The sequence below is a fragment of the Dermacentor andersoni genome, chromosome 6, assembly GCF_023375885.2.
Source record: "Dermacentor andersoni chromosome 6, qqDerAnde1_hic_scaffold, whole genome shotgun sequence".
Classification (NCBI taxonomy): domain Eukaryota; kingdom Metazoa; phylum Arthropoda; class Arachnida; order Ixodida; family Ixodidae; genus Dermacentor; species Dermacentor andersoni.
In genome coordinates, this window is record NC_092819.1 from 76568092 (window position 1) to 76592839 (window position 24748).

The following is a 24748-nucleotide window of genomic DNA, read 5'->3' on the forward strand; positions in this document are numbered from 1 at the left end:
CACGCCAGCCGAGACGTTCCTAGATTTTTAATAGATTTTCCCTTGCGTGTAGTGCATAAGAAAGCTGCACGTGCCGCCGCACTTTCATTAGCGCAATTCAGTTATGTGCGAAATTGAAGTACCATATATATATATATATATATATATATATATATATATATATATATATATATATATATATATGTGTGTGTGTGTGTGTGTGTGTGTGTGTGTGTGTGTGTGTGGCAGCCAACAAATTTTACACTCTGTACGTGTACCATTCACGTGTCTCTGAGCTCTGTACTCCGTTCCATACATAGCATGTAGAAGCTATGCAAAAAGTTCGGTCAAGAAAAGTTATCACTCCGCGCGTTCCCTTCATGCTTCGCTCCGCGCGAGCATGCACGTGCGCCTGTCGCGACGGGTTGCAAAAAAAAAAAAAAAAAATCTGAAAAGAACAAAAAAAGAAAACAACGCATTAGCAGCCGCATGCCGCAGTGTGTTTGTTTCTAAGGAATAAAACTTGTTTATGGAACCTATAAAAATAAACAGTTGCGCACAATTGCGTTCAAAAAAGATCGAACTATATCCAAGTGCGATCGAAGCCACTGCAAGAAGTCTCTCTAGCAGCGTAGACTGCCATGTATGGAACGGAGCCTGGAGGAAGATTCCTTCCTCCGTGGAACGGAGCAGCGGGACACTACACGTGTCTGCCGCGAAACATGCATGATTCGCTATGTAGTGCATATTCGCCCGCAATCTCCATATATATCGCTCGTGCTGTAACACCGTGTGTCAAAAAAACTGTTTTGCATCAGTTGAACCTGCGAGCCCTCCTCCTGTGTACTTAAATGCTTCGTCATTCATTCTGCGCCTCGGTCGCGGCTTTTATGCGGCTACCTCGATCATCGCATGCTTTGTGCGCACCAACCGCGCGTCCAGTAGTTCATTGCGTTGCTCTGCAGCGAGCACGGCTCTGTCTCGGTGGACACAGCAGGGCGCGCGGTACGCGTTTTGTTCTTTATTTGGCGGCCGCGAAGGAGTGCAGCACAGCGTCGGGTCCTCCGAAGGCGGCAGCCGCCTCCGCGTTCTTGGCGACTCCGCAGCGCGGTCTGCGGGTCACGAAGAAAGGCAAGCAGAACCAGTTGACGAATCCGTCGTCGGCGTCCGCCTCGTGCAGCCTGCGCTCCTCTTCGTCGTCGCCCCAGAACTGGCCGTACCAGTCGAGGAACCGCTGCACGGGCTTGCACGACAGCAGCCGCTCGCGCAGCGCCCGCAGCCGCGGCCGCCGTGCCACCTGCTGGCCTCCGCCGGTCTGGTCGCCGCCGTCCGTAGGCATGGGAGCCCGACACGATGGTCCTGCGCAGCCCGATTGGCGAGCTCGCTTTGCCTCCGCGCGATGTAAATTGTTGTAGGCTGGTGAGGTAGGCCCTCGATCGGGACTCTGTTGCCATGCCTTTGGCGACAAAAATAACGTGAGAAGCAAGCATTCTTTTGCTTTTTTCTGGTTTCACGCCGAAACCTTTCCCTAGCGAGCTCGAGTGAAACCTAATTTGCAAGGGTAGCCCTCTGGCATAACTAGTGGCATGGCTAGAGGAACTAGTTTGACTAAAATTTGCGGTTTATGAGCGTGCCTCAACATAGCCTCCTTTACGAACAAGCCAGAGGCAATCCATATGGGCAATCGACTGACATGACCTTGGACAGAAAAGCGGTGTTGACTCATCCGCGTCGGTGGTATAGTGGTTAGCATAGCTGCCTTCCAAGCAGTTGACCCGGGTTCGATTCCCGGTTTTTTTTTTTTTTTTACTATTGTTTTCTTAATACTTCTTTTTTATTGCCTGTTTGCGATTTATAGCCGTTGTAGCCATAAGACTATTAGGTGGGACCTTACACTGTACAATACTTATAGAACAATGATGGAAGCCGCTTCGACAACCTCACGTACGTCGCGCATCTCTGCTGCCACGGAGCAAGAGCACTGGTATGTGCGCAGAACGCCTGTAACGCAAGTGGGCATTGTGCAGTTAGATTGATACGCTCACAATTTCTTATTTAGTAACGCTGTTTTCATTTTTTTTGAAACAAATATAGTGGTTGCAGTATAATTATCTTCCGAAGACATTCATGCGGTTTTACATCAGGCTCAAGGGGCCTATACGAGAACGTTTTGCATGCGCTTATATCAAAATCTGGCCCCTTGTTTAACCCCCTTTCTTCTCGGGTAAGGCATGGCCTAAGAAAATAACACAAAGGCAACCATATGGCTGGAAGCCGTCCGTCCATAGGGAAACGCTCCGTCCGTAGGCGTCGGTGGTATAGTGGTTAGCATAGCTGCCTTCCAAGCAGTTGACCCGGGTTCGATTCCCGGCCGACGCACTTTTTTTGTTTTTTTTTCTGGTCTTTTTTTTTTCACCAGATTGTTATTTTTTACTCTGCGTGTTTGTATGGCGCTTTGCTGGATGTTAGAGAGAGAAGAGAATAACTTGAATGAAAGGGATGGCTCACTGGCCTATGCACGGGTGCGGGTCAATGGCAGGGATCATAAAAAACAGAAATACAAAAAGAAAAATAGAAATTTCACGGTTTGGACTAGCAGCTGAAACAGTAATGTTACTTGCACGTCGCGTACTGATTGGTACGCCAGCTAGAGAATACGAACTTCCCACGACACCCACGTTTCGGGCACAAAACGAGTACGCGTGATCTGCTTCTAAGATCAAAGTCGGTCATGGCTCTATGCAGGCACGTACCCAGGGGGGGGCCCCGGGGGGGCCCGGGCCCCCCCCCCCCCCGAAATCAAGTGGCATACCCCCCCCCCCCCCCCTCCCCACCCACGCCACCACTCCTCACACATTCCTAAAGCGCCGCCAGATGAATGTTGATACTTGGCAGCTGTTCATCGGTCAGCATTATGCTGCCTTTTTCACTCCTTTTAGATGGCGGTAGTTATCGGCATCTCTTGTAATGTGAAGGACAGTTTTCTCATAGATTCCGCACCCGTGCGATTAACTCGAGATGCGTTCAGTTGTCACCATCTATTCAACCGTCACGCGCATAGCTGCTGCTTTTGTTAGTTCAACCTTCTTTGTTTAGGCTGATCCTGGCACCAGGAGAGGGATGCGGCTGTTACTCAGCTGATCTGTACTCTCATGGAACGAGTTGCGGCCGGAGAAAACGCCAATTGCGTTTAACTTTTCCCTTTGCTTCATTATTTCGTCGAGTTACAGCTCGCGGCGATGCTGGCAGATGCCCGGAACCATATACGCGTGATATGGGTTAGATGAGGTGGGAAATAAAATAATGTGCTAGAGCGTCCATCATGAAACCCTGCAATAACCCTTAAACACATAAGCAAGATGACTGTCGCCCGTTACCTCGTCTGTTTTTCCCTAATTGTATAGCACTTTTCGTGCAAAATTGGCAACTGGAAACAAAAAATCGCAAGGAGTTGAGAAATTAAGCGATCTACTAAGGGAGAGAGCCAAGGCAACAACCAAACTGCAAGCAAAAGCGAATAATAAAAGAAAGTTAACCGTTGTTTATGAGAATATTTATGCATCAACATCTTTTTATTTAAAAAGGAAGTAGAGAAAAGGTCGCCAGAAGTGGAAAACAATTACTTGTTTTGAATGACGCTTCCACAGTTATCGGTCGAACCGCCTCACGTAGCCACTTCTCTGCTGTGCTTATGTGGGTGTTTTTCTAACCTATCGCGGTGAGCGCAGTACGTCTAGAATCGCAGAGTCCTGCGCTCTACGCGGTTGTATGGGACTGGCGGCCGCACAGCGTTACGCAATTCGCGGAACTGTCAAAACTGATCAACAAGGCGAAAATAACTGATATTCGGAACTATAACATGAGAAAGACAGAAGAAGCCGTAAAAAATGAACACAGCCTGAAATCAGTAAAAAAGAATCCTGGCATAGGACAAACCATGATGTATGCACTAAAATATAAGAAGGATAATATCATCAGCAATCTCTAAGATATAGTGAAAGCAGCGGAAAAATTCTAAGCTGACCTGTATACAGTACCCAGAGGAGTCACGATACCTCACTTAGAAACAGTAATGAACAGGATACAGAAACTCTCCTATAACTAGCCATGAGGTCAGAAGGGCCCTGCAAGACATGAAACGATGAAAAGCAGGAGGAAAAGGTGGAATAACAGTCGATTTAATCAAAGATGGAGGAGACATAATGCTTGGAAAACTGGCGGCTCTTTATACGAAGTGTCTATCGACTGCAAGGGTCCCAGAAAACTGGAAGAATGCAGACATACTAATCCACGAAAAAGGAGACGTTAAAGAATTGAAAAATTATAGGACCATTAGCTTGCTCCCAGTATTATGTAAAATATTTACCAAAATAATATCCAATAGAATAAGGGCAACACTGGATTTTGTCAACCAAGGGAACAGGGTGGCTTCAGGAAGAGATACTTTACAATGAATCACATCCATACCATCAATCAGGTTATCGCGAAATCTGCAGAGTACAATAAGCCTCTCTATGTGGCTTATATAGATTACGAAAATGCATTTGATTCAGTAGAGATACCAGCAGTCATAGAGGCACTACGTAATCAAGGAGTACAGAACGCTTACGTAAAAAGCTTGGAAAGTATTGCTACATGCGTATGGTATTTTTTTGTTTGAACGATGCGCGTGGGCGCCATCACTTCAGAAAAGAGGAGGAAGAACGAACTGGGCTCGCGCTGTGAATCTAACCGGTCAGCGCTGCAACCGTTGTTGTAAATATAATCTGTAAATAGTTTCTCGTCTTACTGACTCGTCCTTCGCGGAAGAATATCTACAGAGGTTCTACAGCTACCTTAATTCTATACAAGAAAAGCAGGGGAGATACCTTATCTATAGAGAAAGGGGTCAGACAGGGAGACACAATTTCTCCAAAGCTATTCACTGCGTGCTTAGAAGAATTCAAGCTATTAAACTGGGAAGGCTTAGGAATAAAGATCGACGGCAAATATCTCAGCAACCTTCGGTTTGCCGATGACATTGTTCTATTCAACAACAATGCAGACGAGTTACAACAAATGATTGAAGACTTTAACAGAGAGAGTGTAAGAGTGGGGTTGAATATTAATATGCTGAATATGAAGATAGTGATAAATAGCCGGGCAAAGAACAAGAGATCAGGATCGCCAGTCGGCCACTTGAGACTGTGAAGGAGTACGTTTACCTAGGTCACTCAATCACAGGGAACCCTGATCATGAGAAGGAAATTCACAGAAGAATAAAAATAGGTTCGATCGCATACGGCAGACATTGCCAGCTCCTGACTGGAAACTTACAATTATTATTGAAAAGTAAGGTGTGCAATCAGTGCATTTTGCCAGTGCTGACATATGGGGCAGAGACTTGAGAGCAAGTTAAGGACAGCGCAAAGAGCGATCGAACGAAGATTGCTAGGCACAACGTTAAGAGAGAGAAAGATAGCGGTTTGGATCAGAGAGCGAACGGGTACAGACGATACTCAAATTGATATCAAGAGGAAAAAATGTAGCTGGGCAGGTCATGTAATGCGCCGGTTAGATAACCGTTGGACAATTAGGGTTACAGAATGGGTTCCAAGAGAAGGGAAACGCAATCGAGGACGACAAAACACTAGGTCGAGCGATGAAATTAGTAAATTCGCGGGCGCTAGTTGGAATCAGTTGGCGCAGGACAGGGGTAATTGGAGATCGCAGGGTGAGGCCTTCGTCCTGCAGTGCACATAAAACAGACTGATGATGATGATGATGATAATAATGATGATGGTCATGATGATGATGATGATGATGATGATGAAGGTGGTGGGCCCCCCCCCCCGAAAAAAAATCCTGGGTACGTGCCTGGCTCTATGTTTCTAATAGTTAGCGCTTTTGTAACGGAGACGAGCATCAAAGAAGCAAGCGCGATCTCTTCCCTATTAGAGAGTTTTAGCAGAGCGTTTGCGGTCCGCTCCGCTCAGACCGGCCTATCACAACAATTGGCACGCAGCCGCTCAGCAAAACGCTACTGGGAACACTGACGCGCGTGCGCACAGCACACATAGCGGCAGCGGAACGTGGGACGCTGACCACGTTCCGCTAGGAACCTGATTTAGCGGTGCGTCAGGGAGCGTGAAGTTGCTTTCGTAATCGTTTTGCCGCCAAGCTGAGAGCACGTCAGTGGCATCTCTGGAAGACGCTCTTGTTAGATAAGCGAAATCAATGCATTCTGTGCAGCCACCGGTGCGCGTGAAACGTGTGCGGAGCGGAGCGCAAGCAAACGCTCTGCTAAAACTGTCTATTATCTCTCACTTCCACGTTACGTTTAGGCGCACGTGCGTTTCATGTGCTCCCAAGGAGCGGCGGTTACGGCTAACAGCGGCCGCGGTGACAGGATCGACGGAATGGATACCGAGGGATACGAACTTGTTTTGCCTACTCTGCCATCAGGTCATAGTGTTTTGAATACTTTATTTTTGCACGCGGATGTCCGGTCGAGGCCTTACCGAGTCGAACATTTCCGGGACATGTTGGCGCGTCTTGGTTTGCTCTCTGAAGTAATAGCGTTGGGGGCATATCAGATAAGCCACGTATGGGCTGTGACTTTCAAGAACACGGAAGGGATGAAGAAAGCTTTGACATGTGCCGAAATGAAGGTGAAGGGCCAACGTTGTTTGGTTATTGATCCGGCAAACCAGGACGTGCGTCTGAAGCTTCACTGGCTTCTTTTCAGTGTGGCCGACGATGATGTGCGTGTAGCGCTTGCTCCGTTCGGAAGGGTGACCGAGGTCTCGAAGGAAAAGGGGAAAGTTCAAGGGATCTAAGACAAGGGGTCGACGACGCACCTCGTGCGCCTCAAGCTCCAGAACGGCATTAAGGTGATTGACCTTCCACACCAGCTTCGCGTCGCCGGTGACATGGCCCTTCTAGTCGCGCCTGGAAGAGCGCCACTGTGCCTGCGGTGTCACGGTAAGGGCCATATCAGACGAGAATGCCGAGTTCCTCGCTGCACGCACTGCCGTCGTTTTGGACACGAAGAATCTGAGTGCGTGAAGACGTACGCAAGTGTTGCCGGGCCGGTCGGAGGAGAAGACACTGCGGAACTCGTCATGGACGAGGCTGACGCTGAAGAAACCGCAAGCGAAGCAACGTCGAAGCTCGAGGAACTTGATGCGGCGACGTTAACCCCGCCCGACATGCCTCAAGACGCAAGTGTTAACAAGGAAAGCCGAAAGCTGACTGACGCAGCTGGCGACGCCACCGGCGTTGTGAAAGAGCAGGATGCCACAACGCCGTCGAAGTCACCTGAGGAGCCAGCAGTCATGGAAGTGAACGAGGGAACAAGTGGCGCCTCAGTCTCCAAGCGCGGCCATGACGCTACGCTGGACGAGCATGAGGCCCTGGCTGCAAGGATCGCGGAAGGACCGCCGCCAAAGGAGGCGATCATTCGGCGGTCAACGCTGAGACCGCGTCCGAACATAACTCCGGACCGGAGGGCGGCGGAGACGCCGCCACCGTAGCCGCGAGAGCGTGTGCTTCGCGGCGTCTCTTCTAGTCTACTTAGTGACCAAGCCAAATTCAAGGGACGATGAAACGCCATGACAGGGACATCAACTGTGCCTTCCGAAGGCTGCCATGGCAGCTACGGAAGGTTTGTGCAAGATGCGAAGGCAGCTTTGACCCCAGACTCATGAGGTGGGTACCATGCGGTTCGTTTGTTCTTCATAAAGCATAACAATGGCTCAAAACACTGCACTTCGTTTTGCTACTATAAATGTTCGCGGTCTTTCTGCCAGAAAGCGGCAATACCAGCTTAGCCGGCTTTTCTTAGAAACAGATGTTGATATAGCAGCGGTACAGGAGACAAAGATAGAAAGTGAGGAACAGACGGATCGCATGGTGCTGCAGTTCCGCAATAGATACAATGTTTGTGTATCACATGCGGTTGGGACTTCCTCGGGGTGCGCTATCTTCATTAGAAACAATTTGGGAATTAGAAAAGAAGGGGCTTTTTCTTGTAAAAGTGGAAGACTGATTTTTGTGGATTTTTCTTTCTTGGGTGTAGGTTGGCGCGTGATATGTGTCTACGCCCCCAACATTGAAAATGAGCGTGTGCCTTTCTTTGAGAGAGTAAATCAGCATTTACAGTGTGACAGGAAAGTCGTATTGCTAGGAGATTTTAATTGTGTATGTTTCGCGGCCGATCGAGTGAAAAACCTTCCAGTGCGTGACAAAAGTGTTTTACTTTTAAACACACTAGTGCAATTGTCTAATCTGGATGACGTCGGTCATTTCCTGTGTAGTACTGGCACCCCTGCATTCACACATTTTCAAGGGCAAAGTTAAGCAAGGCTAGAGGGTATGTCGCACTGGAGCTTGTTCCGATTTGCGGCAGCTATAGCGTGAAACACGTCTCGTTCAGCGATCACAGCCTAGTAACCTTTAGCGTAGGTGCCAAAGAAAGAAACTCGAGATTTAACTGGAAGTTGTGGAAGTTTAACGATGGGCTGTTAATGAACGAATCCTTTTGTGAAAGCGTGAAAGAAAATTTAGATAACTTGATCGAGGACGCAGATGGCAACGTGCTAGAAGTATGGGAGAACTTTAAACAAGAAGTCAGGATCAGCGGTATAGAAGAAGCCACTAAAGAGAAATTTAATAAAAGGAAAAAAGAAAATGAAATGCAACGCGAGCTCGATTTTTTGTACACCGTGGAAAGCGAGAGACCTGGGAGCCGTACAAAAGAAATAAAAGAACTGAAAAGCCAGCTTGAGCTTATCGAAGAAGAGAAGTTCAAAGGAGCAGTTATAAGGGCACAAGCTGAAAGAGTGTGGCTAGGTGAGACACCGACAAAACGAGCCTTATCTGATGAAAAGGCGTACGCGAGGCGAAATGAAATCAGAATGATCCCATACGAGAACGAGATCACGAGCGAACCTCAAAAAAATTGAACAGGCGTTTCTTGCTCATTATAGCAAATTATTCGGGACTGTTAAAGACGTCACAGAAGAATTCAAGACGGACTTTTTGTCAAACATGCCGCAATTAGAGGAAGACATTCAAAAGCGTCTGGAGTGGCCTCTGAGCATCACCGAAGTGGAAGGAGCCATAGACGATTTAGTTGTAGGCAAAGTCCCCGGGACCTGATGGACTTGGAGCGGCCTTTTATAAAGCCTTCAAAAGTGATGTCTACGAGATCCTGTTAGGGTTGTTTAAGGAGGCCTATACGCGCAAAAACAGGTTCCTCCATCTTTTCGGACATCGCACGTAGTGCTGATACCGAAATCAGAGGACCCAGAAAAATTTTTAGCTGTGGACGCTTACCGGCCGATATCGCTAATGAATGTATAGACTATAAGATATTTACAAGGGTGCTCGGAAAGCGATTACAGGGAATGGTGACCAGCATAGTAGGGTCGCACCAAACATGCGGCATTAAAGGAAGGTCTATCTACATTAACATTCATATTGCCAGAAGCATTTTAGAATACTGTAACGACCTAGGTGAACACTGTGCCATGTTACAGTTAGATATGCAGAAGGCTTTTGACCGTGTGGCCTATAAAATTCTTTTCAGTATTCTAGAACATATAAATGTAGGGGATTTGATCTTAGATGGGGTAAAGATGCGTTATCAAGACTGTACCGCCAGCCTCATTATAAACAAGGAGGTTACCAAAAGCTTTAGCGTCCCGTCGTCTGTGCGCCAGGGGTGTGGTTTGTCGCCTCTTTTATTCGCAATTTACTTAGAGCCGCTTTGTAGGAAAATCGAGAATGACAATAGAATATCGGGTTTCCGAGTGCAGTCCGCGGAAGTGAAAGTGCTGGCATACGCGGACGACATCGCGTTGTTTTGGCGGGATAAAGAAAGCATCGAAATCGCCGTCGCAGAGGCTTTATCATACTGCAGAATGACAGGCAGTGCTATCAACTTTGACAAATCCCTACGGATATGGATCGGTAACTGGGAAGACCATCCGAGTACATTTGCAAATATCCGCTGGACAGTCACGCTGGCAAAGTACCTAGGGGTGCCGCTTGAGCATTACCGTGACGCGGTTGATTACTGGAATGTCGAAACTGAAAGGGTTCGTGAGTGTACACTTAAATGGGGAGGCCGCAATTTCTCAATGTTTACTCGTGCGACAGTGCGGTTGCCTGTTTGCGGTTGCCAAAATTTCTTACGTGCTCCAAGCGTTGTGCATGTCAAGGGCTAACATACAACGTTTACACAGAGTACTCGCAGTGTTTGTATGGGGTTCAAGCTGGGAGCGCACCAGTCGCACTAATCTCTTTCGTTCCGCTAAAAGTGGAGGATTAGGTCTGGCACATTTGTTCATTAGGCAGATTGTGTCGAGGTTTGTTTACTTAAGCGACCAAAACGACCCATTTTCATTAACTATGTTTCAAACAAGGCTGAGCGAAGCTATACCTGAATTCATTGTATCGTCACATAGGTGCAGTCAATGCAGAGTGCGCGGTTTCCTAAAAGAGGTAGTCTGGGCTTTTCAGCTGTTAAAGGTTCGGTTTTCCATGTAATACTTAAGTAGGGTACCACTACAGTGCACTAGAAAATATACTTCTAGTTCACTGTAGTACCACGAAAGCGCTTATATAAGACCTGATAGACACAATGTTGCCGGTGCCATTGTATCGCTCGATGTGCTGCATTGGGCCTGAAAAGGACGTGCTAAAAAGAGTAAAACGAATGCCAGTACGCCCTTCGGTAAAGTCCTTCTTTTTCCAGCTCCACACCAATACTTTACCTGTGAAACCGTGGCTAGAGGAAAAAAATTACCGACGATTACGTTACTTCCTAATGCGAAATTTGAGCGCAGCAAATAAGCTGTTTCACCTTTTCGATAGATTGAGGCAAAGAAATCGAGCAACACATGTAAGCTTCTGCTTCGGCGGCACGCACCTCTGGATTCTGACGGCGACGGCGCTGGGCCTCTGCTCTGGCAGCTCGTTTAGCAGCAGCAGCAGCAGCAGCAGACGGAGGACTTCCATCGGTCGTCTCGCTCATGGCTCAGAAAGAACTGGCAGATAATTTCGCAGTGGCGAACGGCAGCGGCAATTTCGGCTCGGGCGGTGCACATATACAGATCCGCCGCCACCGATCTGGCTCTCTGATTGCCACCGCACAGGGCGAACGGCAGCGGCAATTTCGGCTCGGGCGGTGCACATATACAGATCCGCCGCCACCGATCTGGCTCTCTGATTGCCACCGCACAGGGGTTGCATTGGAGGAGGAGCGAAGAAAGGAATTAAGTTCGAGCCGGCGCTTTGACAACCGGAGACTCGCAGGAAGAGGGGGGAGGGGGGCGGCGTGTACACCCAGCGGCAAACGATGGGGGCAGAAGCGCGCGCAGCAAGCGGACAACACGATAAAGGGAGGAGGGAAGAGATAGCAGCGACTGACTGATGCCGCTGACGCCGATAGTGAGTCAACCCCAGCTGCGGAGTTGGTTTCAGGGACAACGCCGCCGATGCCGACACAAACAATATGATACCCTCGCTTCCGCAGCGCTAAGAACCAGGTCTAGCCGTGGGAAGGTGGTCACGTATTCGTCGACGTGCCGGGGCCTACGTTAAATAACCGGCGCGTCGGCAACTGAAGAGCACCCTATCCGCCACACAAGAACAGGGGGGGGGGACCCTTTCCTCCTCTTTCTGCATGGCGGCGACGGTGTTCTATGCAGTCACGTTATCTTGACTCTCTAGCGGCGTCAGCGGCATCCAGCGGTATCAGTCGGTCGCTGCTAGCGCTGGGGGGATGAAAGGGGGGCGGAGCTGGTTACGAGGCCGACGACAACGCCGACGACGACGCGAAACCCAGGAACGGACGCCAAAGAGCTGCGCTCTAAAAGGACATTCCGTGCCTTGGAGCGTCAGTTGTTTACTATGCCGGAAACCCGAAACAGTTGAACACATTTTTCTTGATTGCTGGGATGCTGTGTTCCATTGGGACATTTTACAGAAAACGCTAAAGAAGGACTTTCCGATTACACCATATGGGATTCGTTTCTTGCCTACTCTAAATGAATACAATGTACCGTATGACATGTTCATGCTGGTGTCCTTACATAGTTTATGGAAAACTAGAATGGCCGTGAGACATGCCGAAATAAACGCCCGGCCTGTTAGAGAATACTTCATTGAAAAAATGTATAATCTGCAGAAAGAAAAACCAACATGGCTCAATGTGATGACTGAGCTTGCGAAATTCAAGCGTTTTTAGCCCTGTGACCGCCAACCAATGGCAGATATTTTTGTCTTGACTGTTGCGGATTCGTATTCCCCGGTCTTGTTTTTTATGTTGCCATGTCGGTAATAAAGAGAGAAAAAAGCGTCGGTGGTATAGTGGTTAGCATAGCTGCCTTCCAAGCAGTTGACCCGCGTTTGATTCCCGGCCGACGCAGCTTTATTTCTTTACTATTGTTCTTTAATACTTTTTTTATTGCTTGTTTGCGATTTATTGCCGTTGTAGCCATAAGACTGGTAGGTGGGACCTTACACTGTGCAATACTCATAGAACAATGATGGAAGCCGCTTCGACAACCTCACGTACGCCGCGCATATCTGCTGCCACGGAGCAAGAGCACGGGTATGTGCGCAGAACGCCTGTAACGCAAGTGGGCATTGCACAGTGAGATTGATAAGCTCATAATTTCTTATTTAGTAACGTTGCCTTTTCTTTTTCTACACAAATATAGTGGTTTCAGTATAATTATCTTCCGAAGACATTCATGCGCTTTTACGTCAGGCTCAATACGTTTTGCATGCGCTTATATCAAAATCTGGCCCCTCGTTTAACCCCCTTTCTTCTCGGGTAAGGCATGGCCTAAGAAAATAACACAAATGCAGCCATATGGCTGGAAGCCGTCTCCAGCTGTCAGGGAAGCGCTCCGTCCGTAGGCGTCGGTGGTATAGTGGTTAGCATAGCTGCCTTCCAAGCAGTTGACCCGGGTTCGATTCCCGGCCGACGCACTTATTTTTTTTTTTTTTTCACCAGATTGTTACTTTTTACTTTGCGTGTTTGTATGGCGCTTTGACGGATGTTAGAGAGAGAAGAGAATGAACTTAAATGAAAGGGATGGCTCACTGGCCTATGCACGTGTGCGGGTCAATGGTAGGGATCATAAAACAAAGAAATACAAAAAAAAACATAGAAATTTCAAGGTTTCGACTAGCAGCTGAAGCCGTAATGTTAATTGCACGCCGCATACTGATTGGTACGCCAGCTAGAGAATACGAACTTCCCACGACACCCACGTTTCGGGCTCAAAACGAGTGCGCGTGATTTGCTTCTAAGATCAAAATCGGTCATGGCTCTATGTTTCTACTAGCTAGCGCTTTTGCAACGGGGACGAACATCAAACAAGCAAGCGCGATCCCTTCCCAATTTTCTCTCATTTCCACGTTACATTTAGGACGTGCTAGCCAGATGTTCCGGGAATTCAGTCGTAAAAGGAAACAAAAGATAATGTGTTCACCATAACGCCTAATCACCATGTCTCCTTCAAATTAGTCCTCTTGAGCATGCACGTATCCCAGCGTTTCTGCCACGATTCCACGCATTAATGGAACTCTCCACGCGACAGTCGGAATCGCCTGCGATTCCGACTGGATCTTTTCAACAGTGCGAAACCGACGTACTTTCAGCCTCAACTTCAACTTTGGGAATAAGAAAAAGTCAAAAGAGAGAGAGAGAGATTCTTGTTTGGGAAGGCGGAACATGGGGTAAAGTGCAGCGCAGTAACTGTCTCTCAGATGAGGACACCTCAACCGCGCTGCACAGGGCGGGAAGGGATAGAAAGAGTGGTGAAAGAAAGAGGGAAGGAGCAGCAGCGGTCGAAACGCCGTGAGCGTGGGGAGGGGGCTTAGAGGCGATCAGCTAGGGCGATGTCCTCGGCGAACACCAGAATCGCTCGGAAGAGGCGCTTCTGGCTCGAGATGCAGCCTGAGGGGTGCAGCAGATTGCCCAAAAGAGGCGAGGTCAGGTGCATAGTGTGGGTGCGGGAGTACTGTGATCTGTTTGGAAGGCAGGAACTGACGAACAACGAGCGATGTGTGAGCGGGCGCGTTGTCGTGATGGGGAGCCAGTTGTTCTTCCACTTCTCTGGATGATTGCGACGAATGCTCTCTCTCTCTCTCAAGCACGTCAAAACCTAACAGTAAAGCTCGCTATTCACGATTTGTTCAGGAGGTACGGATTCCTTGTGGCCAATTCCATGTCGGTAAAAAAAAAAAGGAAGAAAAAACAATGATCGTGGACTTCGCATTGCCACGAACCTGACGTGCCTTTTTATTCCGGCTGCGGGGAATTTGGCGACTTCCATTGCGACGACTGCTGTTTGGTTGAAGGATCGTAGGCACAAACACATGTCTCATCTCCGGTTGTTACACTAAAGAGGATGTGGGATTGTCTCTAACTTGTTGCTTCCGCTCCGTACAGGCAGAAACATAGCGCAGCTTCTGTTCGTCACTGAGAATTCTTGGCGCGAATTTTGCAGCAATGCACCTCATCTTCAAAACATCCAACAAAATTCGCTAAACTGTGCCGTAAGATTGTCCTACAACGTCGCATACATCCGTTATAGTTAACCTGCGACTTTTAAGGATAGCCTTACGAACTTCCGCTATCGTTTCCGGGTTTGTGCTCGCTGACAGGCCTCCAGAACGTTCATCGTCGTCAACAAACATTCGACGCTCATTGAGGCGTTTATGCCATAACAACGTTTTACTTTGGCTCATGGCGTCGACTCCAAAATCATCTAGCATACGATGAGTTTCTACCGCAGTTCTGCCATGCTTAAAACAAAACTTGATGCAAACCATTTGCTCCTGAAGTCTGCCATATCGGTTGCTAAGAAATGCGCCAAATCACTGAAACACTGCGTTTCAAAATAACAATTCGCAAAGCAACGCTTCAAGACGTTCAGCACAGATCCGCAAGGTTATACTGCTAGCGACATCTAGCGGCGTAAATGTGTACCATACTCAGTTTGCCTGCGCTTTCCAAATTCCCGGAACTTTTCCGTGGCACCAGGTATGTCTGCAACAGTGTAAGTGCAGTTAAATAAACCCAGGGGGTCAATTCATCCGCATTCCGGGCTATGGCGTGCCTCATGATCAGATCGCGGCTTTGGCGCGTGAGAACTTAACCGCTTTTAGCAAAATGTATAAGGCCATTTTTCTTCTTCTTGGAGGAAAAGAAAACGTAGCAAACTGCCACCAGAATAAGTAAACGAACGGATAAGTAAACGAAATTCCCCCTCCCCCCCGTTAAAATGACACTTTAACGGGGGAGGGGAGGGGGGAAGTACGTCAAAGTCGAGCCGCGAGGCTAAAAATGGCACGAAAAAGGGCGAACAACTAAGCTAATTCTGTTGACTTTGGTGCGCGCACGCACGCACGCACGCACGCACACGCACACACACACGCACACACAATGCTTTTTAAACAATAATAGGACGCCTGATAGGCAAAAAGAAAAAAAAAGGAAAACGAGCAAAAGGTTGGCGGCCCTATGCCGCCTTGAAGTTCACGTATTCGCTCGTCGCGACGTCACGAGTTCTGACGACGTCTGCTCGGGTCTACTTTTTTTATCGTTATAACTTTAAGCGTGGGGCCAGTCAAGCTCCGCAGCTCTTTGCGTTTACTCTCCTCATCGCAGCTTGTACTTTCGACATGCATGTGAGAAATAAACTCATGCTCAAACATTGTGTCATAGAGAACTCAAAGTCTGAATTTCGCGAGGTCTTCGCTAAGTCTGGACTTTCGGAAACGTTTGCTGCACCACAAGGGCTCATATAAAGGGGGGAAATAAAGAACACTGAAACACTTCACGTCACGCTGACGTACCGTACGGCACTGAGGTGCCGGTGTGAGATTCCTAAAATGAATGTTTGACCTTCACGCAGTTTCTTTTCTAACCAATAACCACGAAGTTAACAAAAAGTAAATTCAAAAAAATAATATTACGTCCATTTAAAGTGACTGTATTTCTCTTTAGTTTCCCTTTAATCTCCTGATTTTGCGCGTCCGTTGGATGTCACATTTCAGCCCTCTGATGCATCGGCACCTGTGAAGGCGGTAACGTACATAAATGGCCAATCTTATTGGCAAGATCCTGATATGGGAAACCGAGGCCTCGCGGGTGATTGAGATAATATTATAGTGAGGGCAGGCAGGACTCCGTTTTACCGACTCCGTCTCACCGACTTGATGCATTGCGGCAAATGCTAGGGCTCATTTCAGCCATTCGGTAACGAGAGCCAACTGCGTGTTCCAAGGAAAGTAGAATGGACCGCCCATTGCCCACAGCTAATCTTTCCCTAACGCTTCCATTGAGTCCGCGTCTCGGGGAGGGCAATAGGAGACGGACAATGGAGGATTCTTTCTTCTGGTTCTCTTCTTTTTCACTGGCTGACGCGACCTTTACGTGAAGGAAACAGCGCTAAGAAAACGGGATCGCGACGGAAGAAGAGAGACACGGCGCCGACCGACAACCGCTTCTTATTGCGTAACGACGCCAATATACAATGGAAGTACAATCAGTAGAAGCAAGCAAACAAACCAGGACATAAGATATCAACGCTGCGATGTCACGTTCTGGGTAGGTAAATGATTTCATTTCGATGTAGCGATAAAAATTGGTTGTTAATCAGCGCCGTGTTTGTATCAGCTTGTCATGGTCCCGTGTATGTAGCGCCGTCTCCTTCTAACCTCCATAAGGTGCCGACCAGCCCAGTTCAACACGCTTCTCCTTTAGCTCCACTGCCGGAAGTTGGTGAGATGAAATATATGTTGTTAAATAAAGATGTTCATCCTCTTTCGCATTTTCCGGGCAAGACAAGACAAATACAAAACTGGGCTGCTGCAGAGGGCCCCTTGTTGTGAATCTAGAGACCCATACGTTGCGGTACTAGGTTCCACGGTGTGCGCCTCGGTGCACACCCTCTCTCTGGCACCTTCTCGCACTCACCCGTTCGTAGGTGCACTTTTCGCCCGGTGTAAGGGGGTCCCGGCGATATGCGTGGGACTCAAGTCTGCGGAGCCCCGTCGGTGATTCCTCTTCTTCTGAAGCTATGGCTCCTGCCCACAACTGGCCATTGGTCATGGCCGACGAGATGTGCACGCCGCCCGATCTCGGAGGTTGTGCACTGGTCAAAGAGGTGCGTGACATTTCCAGTACGAAGTTAGGGGATAGAAGAAAAAAAGCGGGAGATAGAGAAATTTTAACGTGGGCCTATGGAAAAAGGTCGTTAATCTCCTGACCGATCGAGTTTAATGGCTGTATATAACGTAGGCCCCCAAAAGCCTTTCAGCTTTTACCAACTGAATTGAATCACGTAATGCGAGATTAGCCCGTGAAGAGACAGGCACGGCTGTTTTGATTGTCGGAAGTTCCTGTTGTTTTCTTGGCCTATATGGGTGTTCGAATAACGGAACTTTTTAATCGAATCGAACACGAATATTCGAGAAAGACGACCCTCGAATATCGAATATAATAACGATTATTTTCTCATGTTGAAGTAAAAGGGAGGTGGCAAGGTGAAGATTGCGCGCCGTCTGCGCCTTGGTCCTGTTCTGCCCTGGGGCTTCGTCACTACAAGCTTCAGCCACGTGTCTGACGCTGTGTGGGATTTCGTTCAAGCTGCGAAATGGTTATCATGTTGATCCCAGTTTTACCTTACAATACTTATACTACAGTTCTAAATTCATTCCAGCCTAAATATAAATAGTTGAGGAAACCTTATTTTATTTATTTAAGTTCTTTCAATCATCTATTCGTCTGGTCCGAATTTTCTAATAAACCATAATTTCAATAAACCATAATTTCTTCCAAGATTTACAACTTTTTCAGTTATCCATTCGTTCCTAAATGTATCACTGGGTTCAAAACCTCCGATTCCTGGCCCATCCCCCGCTGTGGGTACGTACCATACCTTGAAAGCTCATCATCATCATCGTCATTATTATTTGATTACTGTAATGCCGTTGGCAGCTTGACTCCAGTAAATTAAGGAGTCTGTAAATGAGACTTACAATTCAAATATCTTATGCGGGGTTCTACAACAATGACAGAAGTGAAACACAAGAACGATACGTCACCAGATGCTGAAAACGCAAACTGCAATACTAGAGAACCGCACACTGTGTTAAAGAAATACAAACATGGCAAGATTAACTAAAGAAGAAACTTGCATTGCTTTAAGTAAGAAAACAATTTTGTAAACCGCCTAACCGCGAGTCGTCCTTATCGAATAACTGGAAATTATTGCGCAGGAGTTATCTACTCCGAGCGTTCGCCCGTGTGGCAGAATTATTCGTTACAGTGACTATTTGCTATGCGTGGTGTGCACTACTCCAATAAGCATTGTTATCCATTGTGTTCGATCAGGAACGAATACTCGACAACTTCAAATAGGGGATTCTCGAATCGAACAGGAATCGAGTAGCAGAGACTATTTGATTTGTAGTCAAAATTTCGAATATTCGCATAGCTTAACCTTAGCGATAAAGGGGCCATGTAGTTGTTCCTGTCGCCTTCACATGAGTGTTGTGTGACAAACAAGGAAAAAGTAGATGTAGAGCCTAGACGTTAGTGACACATACCCGCTACGGCGTATTGGCCAGGAACCGGACAGTTCAATATAACAACAACAACAAAAAAAAAGAATTATAAAATAATGTAAACAAAGCTTTTGAATAGGTATGTGGGAAATAATAGATTCTAGCTGATGTCTTTAACAGAATGAAGGGATAAATGTAACCATAAATACAGCTAATCTAATCGATTTTGTAGAAATATAACGAAACCTCAAGTTCTGATTTTATAGTCGAAATCATTCTGACCCTGCAATAAAATCCTGACTGGCATCGCCAACCTTCCCGTCGCTGTGCCTAAGGGTCGAGACCCCCAAAGATTGTAAATTTTGAACATTTCAGTCTAATCTAAGAAGGCGGAATGGTGTTTTGAATGTTCTTTATTGCAATGCAGAATATATTTGACAATCAACTAGGAAATGGTCTATTGTTTTATGTTCCCCGCAAGAGGGGCAGTTCGACGAAGTACAAAAGACACAAGTGCTTATTTTGGTGCTTATTCTTCTTCTTCGTCTTCTTCTTTTTTGTAGGTTTACTCTTCTCAGTTCACTATTCATATCACTGCAATTGTTCTTTCAAATTCTTTGTTATTCCGGTTTCCTTTGTTATTACTTCTTCAATTATTTTGTTTCAGTTAGACTGATTATCACTCGCGTACTATTCTTGTCTTTCCGCTCTATTCCTTTTTTTTTCGTATCCGTTACTGTTACCTCTCGCTGCTAGATTATGCGCCTATCTCCTTTCGTTGGGAGATAAATGAGGATCACCATCACATTCTTGCAGAAGGGTTTAGAATTGAGCTTGTTGACACATTCTTCTTCTTCTGGAACATGATCGAGCGGCAGACAACGCGCATGATTAGCGTAATCTAACAATATACCGTGTGCGTGTCTGTGTGTTTTAGTTCAAGCATTTTTTTTTCAGAATTGCATGGGGCATATAGCGCGATTCGATCTGCTCAGGTGAATCACCTGACCGTTGTAGCAGACCTTACTTGCGCGACGAACCCGCCGTGGTTGTTTAGTGGCTATGGTGTTGGGCTGGCTGCTAAGCACGAGGTCGCGGGATCTAATTCCGGCCACGGCGGCCTCATTTCGATGGGGGCGAAATGCGAAAACACCCGTATACTTAGATTTAGGTGCACGTTGAAGAACCCCAGGTGGCCCAAATTTCCGGAGTCTCCCAACACGGCGTCCCTCATAATCAGATCATAATCAGATCGTGGTCTTGGCACGTAAAACTCCTAATTGAAAAATAACTTGAGCGACAAATCGTGAGGTCCAGGCTGCCAGCTATCGGTCATACCATGTTGAATACGCTGGTTCTCGTCTAGGCGGACAACTAAAAAAAGAATCACCCAGTAACATTTTACTTATCCGCATTCGGGCGCTAGCCCCAGTTGCAGAACCGAATCCGGCGTATGTCGTGCCTGCTTAGCATAAATCCTAAAAGAAGCGCCGCTTTCGAAATATGTCTGTCTCCGAAATCTGTTATAACAAGTGCGTTAGCGTTACACTTAAGATCCGCCCTTCGTTTTCTGCACCACCCCCCTCCTCGTTATCTTCAGTAACTACACTTTCACTCCTATTTTTCACTTCCCCAGTGCAGATCATCCCAAACTGCCTCACGCACGCTTTTAGCAAACTGCCAACTGGAACGGCAATATATTTCGCAGCCGTTGCACTTTAAAACTGGGTATCATGCAAGTGGTGCTGGCCTTACAATGTTTGCTAGGCAAACGCAACACCACTACTGTTGGTTTTCAATTTCGCAGTTGCGACAATGCACCCTGAAGCGAATAATAATTTAAAAAATATAGGCGACGATTACGAAGCTCCCTAATGCGCAATTTGAGCGCAGCTCTATACCTATTTTCATTTCGCACTATACTGAGGCAGAAAATTTAAGATAGACATGTGGCAGAGTCGGTAATCGCAGAAAATCTGATCTGAGGATCAAGCGCGGCGGCTTTTATACATGACTCGTCGAAGGTTCCAGTGTAATCGCTGTTGCTGCTTGGCTTCCAGAAAGTACTACACAATTCGTGTCGCGCATACAATTAGATTACAAAACGATCGCAAGCCACGGCAATCGAAACAAGAGCGAACGAGACCAAGCCAAGCAAACCAAACAAACGCGAGCGAGAGATGACGCGAGCAGACGATAGTACGAAACAACCGGTCCGGCTGAGACCAGATACGAGTACGCATCTAACGGTCGGGCGGGTCCACATGAAACTAGTTTCCCGCGTGCACGTCACCGAAGGGGCCGCTCTCATTGGTCTTCGCCGTTCGCGGCTCGCGTTTTTCATCTGGCGCTCCGCGTTCGCTCTTTCATCTTTCGGTGTTGTGCTCGTTAGCTCGGTTACGCTGCCGCCGCCGCTCCCCACAGGAACGGGCCATTAAGAGCTGCGCTCTAAAAAGTTTATTGCTCAATCTTCCTAATTAGCTACTTAGGCATTATGATTTGTTTCGCAATTTATGTCCGCCTATTCAGGTACAAGCTGTACCTGAAAATACAGAATCGCACTATTTCCGCGAGGCGATTAAAATATGTATTGTTGGAACCAATAAAAGAAGAAAAAAAACACAGGCGCAATATGATAATGGCGAAAGTTCCGCTTGGAAGCCTTTAGTTGCTGTTCCGCGTTACCGTGACTAAAAAAAGATAAGAAAAAGTGTATTGCCAACGCACTTATTAGCTGATTCTGGGGACGGAAAGCTCGTAAGTGGTGCTAGCCTTAGGATTTTTGTTAAGCAGACATTACTACTACTGGACTTCAGTTTGGCTATTGAATTATGCTTCTTAAAGTGAATAAATAAACAGTTAAATAGTAAATCTCTACTTAGGTACCTAGATCGGCACTGTGACTCCACGTCTCGTAACTCTTCGCCTCAGATAATCGACGGTTGAATGGCGATATGCGATTCATCCGACGAAAGAAAAAAATGTTTATTTTTATCCTATAAGAGGGGATTATTTTAGAAGAATTGTCCCGGAAAAATTGTTCGCTCGTTATTGAACAGTTTTTAACAATTAAGTCGCGGCACTAAATTGAGCTTTATTTTGAGGAGTCGTATCGCTTTTCTTGCTCCGAATTCATGCGCTCACCCCCTCTCTCTCTCTCTCTCTCTATGTATATATATATATATATATATATATATATATATATATATATATATATATATATATATATATATATATATATATATATACGCAAAGAAGGCACACAAGTAAGGGAGATGGGTGGCAACGTAACTTGTAGATTCCCACACGAGATTCCCACGCGCGTCATAGATTTGAGATTCTCGATGACGCGGTATCGATATAATTGTTTATCGACAAAAAAGCGAATTGCCTTTAAGAGCAAATAACGCATGAAACCTCACAACTTCTGTGTTTTCCGGCACAGAATAAACCCGAGTGCTCGAACATGGCACGACGTCATGACGACTCCATATCGCGATAAGCTGGAATACTAAAGCCCCCCCCCCCCCCCCCCCCCCCGACACGAAAGGATGTGAAATAAGTTTAAGCTCGCATTGTTCGAAAATTATATTTTCCTTAATTTCGCGGTAACTGGATGCCTATTTGCAAGTGAAAAAATGAATACCAAGCTGTCGTTTGTCGTATGCCGCGCCGAAACCCCAGCACCGGCACGTCACTATGACGCCACACATTTCGAAGTGTTTTTTCGTATTCTGGCCACACGTCAGGCAGTTATGCTGCATAGCGAACGAGGACGACGCACTGTGCGTCGCTAGGGAGGCGTTCGTGAGAATATCACACTGTCTGCGGAAAGAGTCATGCCCCAGTATATGAGTTCTGAGCTCAGGAATCGTTAAAGTCCAGTTTTCTGTTTTCGATTCAGTAATTTCACCCACTGGGACGTTTCCGACGTAACGCTCCAAGTATAGAGATATCCCGCATTTTCACATCCCTTCCTCCTGCAGTGGCCTACAGAAAGGACACGCCGGCTGATCCCATACGCACACAAATGCGTGCTGTGAGCGAAAGGAACAGAGATATATCTCGCTGGAGAGATATGAACTCGTTTGCCGCACTTGGCATCCGACGATAAAACAAAGCGCAACAAGTGAAGATGAAGCGTTTCTCAAGTGACTCGTTCATTTCAAAACGCTTCCTTCTCGCAATCTCTATACTATATATATATGCACGCGGTCGCGCTTCTGGGAAGGCCGCTCGATTTGTGCCGGAGATTTCCCTGCCGCCGTAATGTGATAATCGCCACGTTCACTCGCACTACGTGTGTTCACGGCCGCGCATGGTCATGCCGCCAGGCTTCTCTCCTTTTTTTTTTTTTCTGTTTTGCCCCCTCGCGACCTATCTCCCTTCCTGTAGCCCGGCCCACAGCGGGAGCGCCTCCTGAAGGTGGGTCTTTCCTGCATGACGCGATATCGCCAGTTTCTCTTCCTTTGTTTCGTTTTTTTTTTTACTCGTTTTCTCTGTTGGCCTAATAGTATTGTGACGTCATTGCGATGTGCGTAGCGCCTCCCGTAACAGTGGCACAAAGAAAAAGGAGAAGCAGAAATGGCGAGGAGGGCGCTGGAGTAACAAAGAGAAAAAAGAAAGAAAAAGTGCGAGCGACGTCCGTGTACCACGTGGTCTGCCGAGCGCGCCGTCGCGCGTCGTACCGAAAGCGGCAGCTGCTGTTTCTTGCCTGTTGCTCGTTCGACCGTCGTCGCTGCTGCGTTTGTCCGCCGTGGGGAGACGAGGAATAACCTTGCTCTACGTGACATGCACAGCAAATTTGCGTAGCGCTTAGCTAATCCTTCGTTGTTTCGGTTCCGGCGCGAAGCGAAGGTGCGTCGTCTGCTCCATACCGGCATCGTCTGCTAAGTGCGAGAACTGTCGTCCGATTGCTGCCTGCGCTTGTTGCATCACTCACCTCCACTTCCAACACCGTGAGCTTTGCTTTGTTTCAACCTATTCTCGGGGTCAGCCTGTATTGTCTGTTCTTCACTCATTGCTGCTATAATTTTATTGTGAGCTTTTGCCTCAACCTTCAGAGCTTGGTCGGAGTATGGAGCAATGGGAAATCGATCGAGCAAGCACGAGCATTAAATATCCGCGATTTATCTTGTGATTTGCCCTCTCTCAAAGGAATGAAAGCACTGGGAAATCTCAGTGACCACAGTAATCTCAGAGCTTTCTTGTTAACGGAAAGAATAGCTTTCGACACCTGCAAAACTGACGCAATATTGCGATGGCTGTGCCATGCGTTATGAATATATGAGATTGGACCGCCCGAGCTCTCTGTTTATTGGTGTTGGTGATGACTTTGCTACAGGAAGGGTTAGCCTGCCAGACTTGGGCGGTATTAGCTCCGCCAGAGCGTCTTCTTGCGCGTCACCATGAATCGATCAGTTCAGTATCTCGCATAAATATATGACAAGAACGTGCCGCACTTTTTCCTCGCACAATATCCGCGGTCGTTCCGAAAAAGTTAACTGTTAAAAAAAAAAGGCGTTTTATTTGCCAAAACCACGATCCGATTATGAGGCACGCCGTAGTGAGTGTCTCAGGAATAATTTGGACCACCTAGGGTTCTTTAACGTTCACCTAAATCGAAGTGCATGGGTGTTTTCGCATTTCGCCCCCATCGAAATGCGGCCGCCATGGCCGGGATTTGATCCCGCGACCTCGTGCTTTGATGGACGAACACTATAGCCACTAAGCTATCACGGCGGGTCAAGTTTACTGTTATACACGTTGGCGAGGAAAGCTTCTGTTTCTCACGCTATCCGTAAGTGTCAGAGCGTAAGGATTTTACATATGCCTGAAATTCTCAATTTCACAGATTAGTTTGTATCGAAAGTGGAATAAAGCTAAAACAAAGCCGTCTCGTGTTATACTGAGCCGACCGTTGCCTCTAGTAGCTTACACATACCTTCTACAATAACAGTACCAGGGTGGCAATCAGATATTTCGCCGACAGATATGCGGCAATGTCAATCAAGCGGGAAGCGCCAAACGTATATGCTACGCTGGGTTTCACGCATCAAACTTCTGATTTAGGCCACGGAACCTTTACGACAAGCTAAATAGAGATTTAGGTTGTTGATAGTTTAGCCAACCAATTACTAATTAATTAATTAATATAATATATATGTTGTAAACCGAACAAAATTTCATTGTT

At 47.0% G+C, this 24748-nt stretch overlaps 2 protein-coding genes and 3 non-coding genes across 7 annotated transcripts in view; 4 read left to right on the plus strand and 1 right to left on the minus strand.

Moving 5' to 3' along the window:
- Nucleotides 1–24748, plus strand: part of LOC126522403 (NADP-dependent malic enzyme-like) — a 168853-nt gene that overhangs the window by 33150 nt on the left and 110955 nt on the right. Inside the window, exon 1 of one of the 3 annotated variants that reach the window (XM_055066400.2) lies at nt 7417–7668. The exons of 1 other annotated variant lie outside the window; for it this stretch is intronic. In XM_055066400.2, the coding sequence (XP_054922375.1) occupies nt 7562–7668 (107 nt within the window). In that variant the 5' untranslated portion in view covers nt 7417–7561. Of the gene's footprint in view, nt 1–7416; nt 7669–22630; nt 23514–24748 lie in introns of those variants that run through there. One more of the 3 variants, XM_050171155.3, reaches the window with a different exon arrangement.
- Nucleotides 189–17134, minus strand: LOC129382448 (uncharacterized). Its single transcript, XM_055066402.2, has 2 exons — nt 16964–17134; nt 189–1338 (listed from the first exon to the last, which is right to left on the minus strand). The coding sequence occupies exon 2, from the start codon at nt 1316–1318 to the stop codon at nt 1001–1003; it is 318 nt and encodes a 105-aa protein (XP_054922377.1). The 5' UTR covers nt 1319–1338; nt 16964–17134; the 3' UTR covers nt 189–1000.
- On the plus strand, nt 2287–2358 carry TRNAG-UCC (transfer RNA glycine (anticodon UCC)). The gene has a single exon. It is a non-coding gene; the product is annotated as a tRNA-Gly (tRNA).
- TRNAG-UCC (transfer RNA glycine (anticodon UCC)) lies at nt 12323–12394 on the plus strand. The gene has a single exon. It is a non-coding gene; the product is annotated as a tRNA-Gly (tRNA).
- TRNAG-UCC (transfer RNA glycine (anticodon UCC)) lies at nt 12892–12963 on the plus strand. Its single transcript has one exon. It is a non-coding gene; the product is annotated as a tRNA-Gly (tRNA).